Source organism: Dichomitus squalens (assembly GCF_000275845.1).
Source record: "Dichomitus squalens LYAD-421 SS1 unplaced genomic scaffold DICSQscaffold_7, whole genome shotgun sequence".
Lineage (NCBI taxonomy): Eukaryota > Fungi > Basidiomycota > Agaricomycetes > Polyporales > Polyporaceae > Dichomitus > Dichomitus squalens.
Genome location: NW_006766889.1, coordinates 442,190 through 451,065, shown reverse-complemented (window position 1 = coordinate 451,065; position 8,876 = coordinate 442,190). Strand labels below are relative to the sequence as shown.

The 8,876-nt window shown below is 57.3% G+C and overlaps 1 protein-coding gene across 1 annotated transcript; it reads right to left on the bottom strand.

The window, feature by feature from the left end:
* Nucleotides 1-6,620: 6,620 nt before the first annotated feature.
* DICSQDRAFT_43458 (uncharacterized protein) lies at nucleotides 6,621-7,037 on the bottom strand (the record flags this gene model as incomplete). Its single annotated transcript, XM_007363766.2, has 1 exon — nucleotides 6,621-7,037. A coding segment is annotated over one exon (417 nt), but the record flags the coding sequence as incomplete, so codon positions are not given.
* Between the last annotated feature and the right edge of the window lie 1,839 nt (nucleotides 7,038-8,876).

The following is an 8,876-nucleotide window of genomic DNA, read 5'->3' as shown; positions in this document are numbered from 1 at the left end:
GCCAAACTCAATATTCGAACGCTCAATCCCTTGCCGACTCACAGGCGGTTGAGGGGGCTCGTCCTGGCTTCGTTCTCGCGTACCAGGTATGTACTTACCGCAGTGGATACATTGGTATAAAGGCGACCAATCACGAAATGACCGTGACCGTCGGAGCGAGTTTGAACGACACTGTTGCCAAGCAGGCATCTCAAAGATATTGCAATGTACATTACGTCTTTTCGTCGGTCCCCATCTTCACGGCGAGTCAAGGACGGCTCAGTCGCAAGATTCCTATTGTGGCTGGCTTGTGTTGGATTTTCTGCCTCCTTTTCAGGACGACTACGATAATTTCCCGTGTCGTATGAAGAAGAGGCACATAGCGCATCAAGGTCGCCACAAGGAGGTGCCCTCGTTTCTAATGACGGGTACGTGGGGACGTTCTCTGCTTACTGAGTGAATCAATCCACTAGTTCTGAGCGTCCTGCCCCTTCCACAGCCAAGTTAGCGTCGTTGAGGCCTCGCAGATTGATGACCACCCGAGCCGTGTAGGACAACCAGATAATCACTGTTCGCATTTCAACCACCCGCAGTCTCGCAGGCACTCGGAAACGACCATTACCTCCATCAGCCCTCGCATGCAGCCGATGATACGGGAGATGCCGACAACCAGAACGGCGACCGCGGCTTACACGAGTTTTCCGCGTTTTGTTACAGACATCTCGCCGGAGACCGCGGCCACATCGCAGTCGACATTGCCGTCACTCCACGCGGGGATATGAGCGCAGGAACCAAGGTGTCCGCTTCAGATTCAAGCGGGTTAGACTTGGACAGTCCCCATTCCCGACAGATGTAATCATTCCGCATGTCGATACTCGCGCTCGCTTCGAGAAAATGAGTCCTTGCAACCCTGCACGACCCACCCCGTGCCCGAAGCCCCAAGCATTGTCGACTGCTGAATCAAGATGACCACAGTCATTTCCGCAAATCGACTGATGGAATCTATATGAATTAGTCATCTCATGGATGCACGAGAAGCACCCTGCGAACTCAACAATATCGACGGTGTCGCAGGCTGTCACAACGTTGAATCGGTATGTCCTAGTACGGTCCATTATATTCCTGTATACATCACATTCATATAATCCACAGCTGCATTCCCAGTAGTCCTGAAAAGTCTAACAGCATCGATATTCACACCTTCATACCAGTCGACCGGCGACACCGTTTTTCAATTCATGAACAAGGGGTCGCCGTGACGGGGCGACTTCTCCAACCTTCGGAATGGCAAGCGATGGATTCTCTCACTTCTACCCGTGGTACAACCCATGCGATATCTCGCGTCCGATAGCCCGTAACCAGGGCACTGCACCGAACCGTTCACAGAACACAGAGTACTCCGCTCGCAGGAATAGATGCGCCCCACAGGGAAGAAGATGTCCGGAGCGACTCCCCGCGTCAGCGTTGGGACCACCAATGCCTGCGGTGGGAAGCCAACGCATGCGTATCACGGAAGTGAAGGCTGTGGGTACGTACGCTTAGAATAGCGAGAGCACTACCTCATTCAGACGCACCTTCCGCAGGCGCCGGACCCGCCCACAGTCCTCAAGCCAGAGTCATCCACTCGCCCATGTCGTAAACCTGTCACCGAGGTCCGGCGGAGGCTCCACTTGGATGTGCATACAGTCGCGCCGCGGCCAATGCTCCCGCGCCCACCGATATCTTATCCTGGGTTGCTCTGGATTGTGGCGTCGACGACACTGCACCCCGCATATTCGAATGCGGTCTTCGCTGACCAAGAACACTATTGCCAGCGAAGCAAACGCAATCCAGATAGCGTAAGGGGAACATCTCCCCCTCTGCGATTGCAAACACCTATTACGCGACCTATCTTTCCCTCCTGCTGAGACCGCGTCCAGGCTCCGCCGACGGACGCGGGGGGCATGGCACACACCGTCTGTGCGGCGAAGAAACGTCCTGTTAATTGATGAAACAACTTCCGTGCTTGTGTCAAGACGGAGCACATCCGCAGCCTCTTGGGTAAATCCACTCGCGCCCGAGGGTCGTGTATTGAGTTGGCGCACTTCGAAGGCGTCTGGGCATCCCGGGCGAACGTTGGTCGGCATCGAGGGTACGGGGGGGAGGCGGGTAAAGGGCACGGCTCCGGCTCGGGTCCAGTGAGTGTGTGATGATATCTCGCAGCGTGCTAACGCAATGACACAGGGACCGCCCCCGGAAGCAGTCCTCCAGTGCTACCCCACCCCCGCGCCAATTTTACAGGCGATGTCACATCGGAGCAGTCGCAGTGATTTACATCGCCATCGGGGACGCCCAATTGCCGCCCGAAGCCTGCGTTCGCCACTGACGTCGGCGACAGTGACAACGCATAGCACGCACGAGCTGCGAGGGCATCGGCGCAGCTTTCGCCAGCCCCAAATGCCAGCGCGGCCGTTCAACGCTCGGGTGGCGCACATTCTTGTGCGGTCGTCGCACGTCCGCATCTAGCCGCACTTCTACGAAACCCCCAAGGTGCCGAAGACAGGAACGGAGGGGTGATATCTCTGGTTTCATCATCAGAGCCCGAGTAAGTGCATACTTACGTCTATCACCGTGGCGCCTGGCCGAACCTTAGGTGAACCTCGAAACCTCTACTGACTATTCCTGATACCGCTCTTCCATCTGATAGACGACAAAGATGCGCGGTGGGCGACGTGTACCTGCCCACTCTGTCCAGAAAATCCCCTAGCCACTGGAACAGCCAGCGTCGCCCATCACACTGGCCGCATCCGTGGACAGGGAAGAATGACTGGCATGTCAATGTCTTACGCCACATGCATTGATGCAGAAGAATCTTGTCAACGGCTGCGCCCCAGGAGACTCACAAGGGGTCTCCGCCCATTGACTCGCACCATTTTTCCCCGCATGATCCGACAGGAGAGCCCCGGCAACAGCAATGTATCGGCGCGCTGCCCTTCTATCGACGAACTTCAGGGTGAGCTCTCGAATTCTCTTTGCTCCAGATCCTCTCGTGACACTGGCGTTGCTCTAGGATTCCGCAGGGTCGCACCTACAGCGTCGGTGGTGTTCGCACTAGCCAGCTCTGGACAACTCGACAATTTGGACAAGTTGAATATTCGAGTTTTATATTGGGCGTGACAGTGACGCCGTCCACGGCGGGCTGAAGTCCGCGATATGGAAATTCGGTATCGGTCGAACGTCGATGAACCTGGGAGAATCCAGTCAGTCTGATGGTGGATGACCATGAGGCAGCAGGCGTGGTCCGATGGGCGGCGGTCAGTTGAGGGCGAACCCACGACGAGTGATATTCGCGTCGGAGCCCGCAGACTATCGCCTACTCGGGCAAGCTCTGGCGCCGTACTGGCGGGATGGCAACTCGCATGGGCGATTGCGGAGAGTTGGCACGCATTGAAGAATCGCCCGGAGAACCTTTCGTCACCGTTAGGACAAGGTTCTGCGAGGATATCATCAACATGACCTGCGCGCACCACAATCGTACACCCTCCTCGGTTACCCGTCCAACGTTCACGTTGGCCACGGCTGACAACGTGAGCTACTACGCAACCTTCGAGACCGCATCCGGAACCACAACACCGGGCACACCGAGTATGTGACAGGCCCGTCGGTTCTGGTTCCTGCTCAGATCGCGCTTCTCGATAGGTACCCATCGCGAATGACGTCTCTCCGCCATGGCGAGACTAATTCGACGTCTCCAGCCAGCATTATGGCAGTAACAGCAAGATAGGAGATCTAACTTTGACTTGACCTTGAGTGCCTTCACCTCGGAGAAGTTTGCGTTCTGTCGGATGCGGTCAGCCGTCCCGTGTGACATCCTACTGACAACGCTTGAAAAAGGCCACCGTGACAATCAGGCGAACGGGAAGAAGGGAATACCCTCGCGTCTCAGGCTGAAGCCCTGGGACGCCTCTTTTCAGCTTCGTCTGGCGCCTTCGGCATTCTGGATCAAGCGTAGCTAACATGCGGCACAAGCGCCGCTGCGTCGCGACGTACTTCTCGGAACCCGCCAGAACCATTGGGCCTGACTCGCTGCTTCGCAAAGTTCAAGTTCGACGCCCACGGCCCTTGCTCCTTGGCTGGCAATGGCAAGGGACACCTGGCCGTTCGGAAGGTTGTAGCGCGGATGCTATCTCTCGCCTCGGCCTCCCAAGCCACAAGCACCACGCGCATAGCGGAAGTGCTTACGCGGCGACTTGTCATTGTTATCTCCATCTTGATCTCTGTATATACTCGCAAATGTGCAGAAGGCATGGAAGACGAAGGTAGGGCTCAGGATGCGAAGGGCCTCAATTGCTCTTCTGGCTCGCCGCCGGCCCCTGGCGCCTCGCTATTCATGTTGTATCCTTTCTTCGGATGTACGGGTGCGGTTCGTAGGGTCGTGTCGCTCGGGCCTCACGACCGTCCCTCGCACCCTCGCACGGCTTGGGCGCCATAGTGCTTCAACCGTGCACACATTCGCTTCTTTTCCATGGTGACCCCTGCTTCGGAACCGTGCGATGTTGTAGCACACGTTTCTTGCACGATAAATGGACCAATTCAACACGCATCTTATGGGAGGCGTTCGCAGCAGCTTGGAAAGTAGTCTCTCCCTCAAGGAATATGGTTACCGATAATGTGTCAAGCCCTCGAACGCTGAAGTCCGACTTGGTCCTCTACACCCGTGCGCCATGGTTGGTGGGTTTGACAGCCCTGTATGGTCATATCCTTGGAGTCCGAGGGGAGTGTGCCCCGCAGATCATATATATCGCTCCAGTGGCCGCATGGCTGCATCGTCACCTGCACGTCCAGCCAGTCGTAAATTAGGGAACATTTGAACGATGATAGCCCCCGAGCGCGATGAGCAGCCAGACCTGAGCCATCCATATTCAAGTCCCATACCCTAACGCGTCCGACTTATCATCTATCCTTTTTGCGTCTCTCGGAACCGCCGTGAGCTGATGAATCCGCTCGGGCTATTCAAAGCATCAGGTGTGAAGTATCAGAATGTGGCGTGGAATGGCCAAAGGGCAGGCTTCAGAACCGGCACGCGCTCCTTTCTGCGCTCTGCTGCATGTTCATCGGTCATGACAGGGGCACTAGGATGTAATCCGTCCGGCTCCCGTGGTCCACGGACTCGGACTTTCGGACGCTTTGCTCACAGACAATCCTTCGATTGCAGGGTGCGTGGGCGGCGCGCAGACGTGGCAAATGCTTGGCGGTACAGCTGACGAGGCCAACATGAGCAGAGTCTTGTGCAGTTGAGGCCGTCGAGGTAGACGTTTCGCCGACGGCAATCCGTGCTCTCTCTATCAGCTTGACAACGAGTATTCGCCGCTGAAGTCATACCCAGCAGCAAACACTTCTCTCTTCCCAGGCCAATGGTTCAACTTGGCATACAGCATCGTCCCATGGCATCAACCTTTCAGCCCGGCCAGATAGTGGCCCGTGAGATATAGCCAGATTTCTGCCCCAGATTCCGGGAGAGCTGACGAGATTGTGGCTGAGGGATGGGATGCTGTCACTATAGTCACTTGCCTGAACGGCGGAATCTGCAGTGGCGAACGGGCCGGCGAGTTGGCCTCACGGTCATCCTAGGATCCCGAACTAGAGTCCGTGAGAACCGGACCAGTCTGCTTGCAAGTTCACAAGCGTGACAACAACGAGGCGTGTGTCGTCGGAGGGCAGTCTACAGAGGTCCGCCGACGAACCGCAGATGCAGCTGAATTGTGAGGAGTGAGTTCAGGTTCTACTCACAGTCCCATGCCCATTGGGGGAATCGCGCTGATAGTTCCGGGTAGATCTGGATGAACATTAACATAGAACTGTCTGCAGCAGGATCCAAGGTTCAAGGGCCTGAGTGATTTTGAAACGACTGAGGGACATCGTAGAGCTCGAGAACCTCCAGAAGGGAGGATGGTTCGGCACGGAGAGACGCTGCTCAGCGCGTCGTTCTGATTGGACACCGGGAGCGCCTCAATCGATGGTGTCACCATAGCCCACAGAGGGAGGAAGGGGGAAATCTCGAGCTGCAATTGTGTCCGACGAGGGGACGAGCCTTGTGTGCATCTTGGCTTCGCGAACCCATGGCTGGCGTCAGAACGTATCAGGTACTGCTCGATATAGGGTGGCGGTACCCAGGCTCGCCATTGGGCAAGAGTTGAGCATGAGAACCTGGAAGAGGCAAATAGCCTTTTGGGGCACATGGGTTGAGGATAACTCAGTCCTCCATCTTAGGTTAGCGCCGCAGGATGTCATCCTATGCTGATCGCTCTGCGATGCGGCTTGCTTTGGGTATAATCTGGCGCTTCAGCCAACGGTATCGGCAATGAGGTTTGTCGGTAGTAGCAGCACATGTATTAATACACTATACAATACTCTATCTTGCGTCGTGTCTGTAATACGTACGAGTACCGGGAACAGTAACAAGGCACACATACTCATGATACGATGCGATTTGCAAATATGACGGACATCCTCCAAATAATGAATGACTTGTGCGATACGAACTGGAACGCTGGAACGAGACTAACGGCGAGAGGACTGATAAATCAGTTTGTCATAATGATGAGAAATGGAGTGCCAGCGGAGGGATGAGTAGCGGAGTATTGTCGCAGGGCCTTCGAAGCTCACGCGAGCGCGCAGGCGCCCTCCTCCCACTCTAGGCGGGGTATCACGCCGTGCGCCCTGCAAACGGGGCACGACACCTCTATGTTCTCGTCCTCACCCGCGGGCTCCCCAGTCTTCACCTCTTGACCCCAGCCTGCAACACGCTCCGCACTGACCAAGCACGCCGGGTGGAACCTGTGCTCGCACACCGTATCCTGGCCCGACGTATCGGACTTCGGGCGAATAGCTATCTGACGCAGGCTGGACAAGTCAACAGAAGAGACCGGATCGTCATCCGACGGTCCCAGTCCGCAACTGACGTCCGAGCACCGCAGGCCCAGCTGCCTCTCGTTACGCTCGACGACTTGGCGCAGCGTCGGACCCGGAGCCGGAGGTGGCGCCCACTGACGCTTCTCGGCGGGCCTTCTAGGGTTTGACCGGCGACGCGGCGCGCCCTGCGGCAAGGGTATGCTCATGTTGAGTGGTGGCATGGGAGGGATTGCAGCAGGGAGTGGCCCTGTGGAGAACGTAAACCATTGATCAGCGCGGGGTTGTACGTTGTCACCAGGCGCGGCTGCCCCTGGAGGAGGTACGATAGGAATTCCACCACGGCTGAGCAAACGCTCGAACGTGGTGCGGACAGCATCCTGCAGAACTGTATTGTCGAAGGGGAACCCATGGTTGTCGGTGCGAGGCGGTGGCGGCGGCGGCGCAACCGGTGCAGATCCCTGCGAGTCCGCGGGAGGAACGCCGCTGGCAGCCTGCGCACCACTGGGCGGTGGTGCTCCACCTGCCCTGCCAGGTATTATTGGGATAAACATGCTTATGTCGAAGCTGATAAAGGGCGGAAGCGGCTGTCGTTGCGGGCCATTCCAGGTCTGCTCCTGCTCGGGCTGCGGACTCGCGCGAGTATGTGAAGCACCACCGGGTGGGTTTGATGCGTTCTGCACGTCGGCAGGCGGCGCAGGCGCAGGCACAGGAGGGGGTGGTGGGGGAGCCGCAGAGTGAAAGAATGGAGGAAGGGGACCAAAGAATACGTGCGGTTGTGTTGCAGGTCCACCATGCACGCCTTCAGGCTGAGCACCCGCAGCTGTCCGGGGAGCAGCTTGCGGACCAGGACGTGCCCGAAGCGGACGCGGCTGGTAGGTAAGTGAGTTAGGATCGATGTCGAACCTGCACGATGGGCATGTCGTACGCCCTGGCTTCGAGAACCATGGTAGGAGGCAGGTGGCATGGAATGCGTGCGCGCATGGAAGACCCACAATCTTCGGATGTTGCATCTCGCCGGGCGCACTCACAGAGTAAGACGTAGCCTCAGGCTTGGATTGCTCGCTTGACGACGCGGTTGACGAACCAGCCACGGGAGCTGAGCGTGAGTCGTCCACTTCCATGGAAGGCTCGCGAGCTTGCTGAGAAGCAGCATCTTCGCGTGCGGCCTCAGCCTCAGCTTCCGCCAGTTCAGCGTTTCCCTCGAAGCCGCCACCCTCAGGCTCCAGCAAGCTTTCCCAACATACAGCGCACGTGGGAACTTGGCCTCGATCAGTCCCAGGCCCACCGGCGCGCTCCATCCGCTTGACCAGTCCAGCGGAGACCTCTTCCAACCCGTTGACCAGGCGCTGCGCCCGCTCAGGATCGTCCCGCTCTTCGAGGTGGTCCATCCCGAATGGCCACGGGAATGGCGGAAACGCGAATCCGGCATTACCGGGCAGGTTCCCTCCATCTGTAAATGGAAGATAAAAGTACGGCGAGAGGAGGAAGATGGAACTGTAGCTACCTTGATTGGCAGCCGCCCCGGTTTGTGGCGCAGGGCCGTCTCCCGTAATCGGAACATTGATGAAGAAGTGGCCGTTAGCTTGCTCGTCCTGCGACTGGCCCTCTTCGGGCGCTTGCGCGTTGTGGTTCGGCCTACGACCGTGTATTGGTATGAACTCGAAAGTCCACATCATTCGACTGTATGGAGGTGGAGGCGCAGGGCCTTGCTGAGGAGAATGAGGCGTTGAGTCGGGTTGCGGGGAAGCACGAGCGTCTGATGCAGACGGCGGTATTCCGTGGTCTTCGGGAATCGGCATGAAATGGTGCTCGTCGTCGTGTTGCGCCGGCGAATACCTGCGCTGACGATTAGAAGCTCGGGGATCGTCTTCGTCCTCATCGTCGTCCTCTACTCGAGCACGCCGGGTGCTACGAGCAAGAGAATCAGGATCAGATTGAGACGACTGAGACGGACCTTGTTCCGAGTTCAATGCCATGTCTACGTCGTGGTTACCATCTTGAGTTTG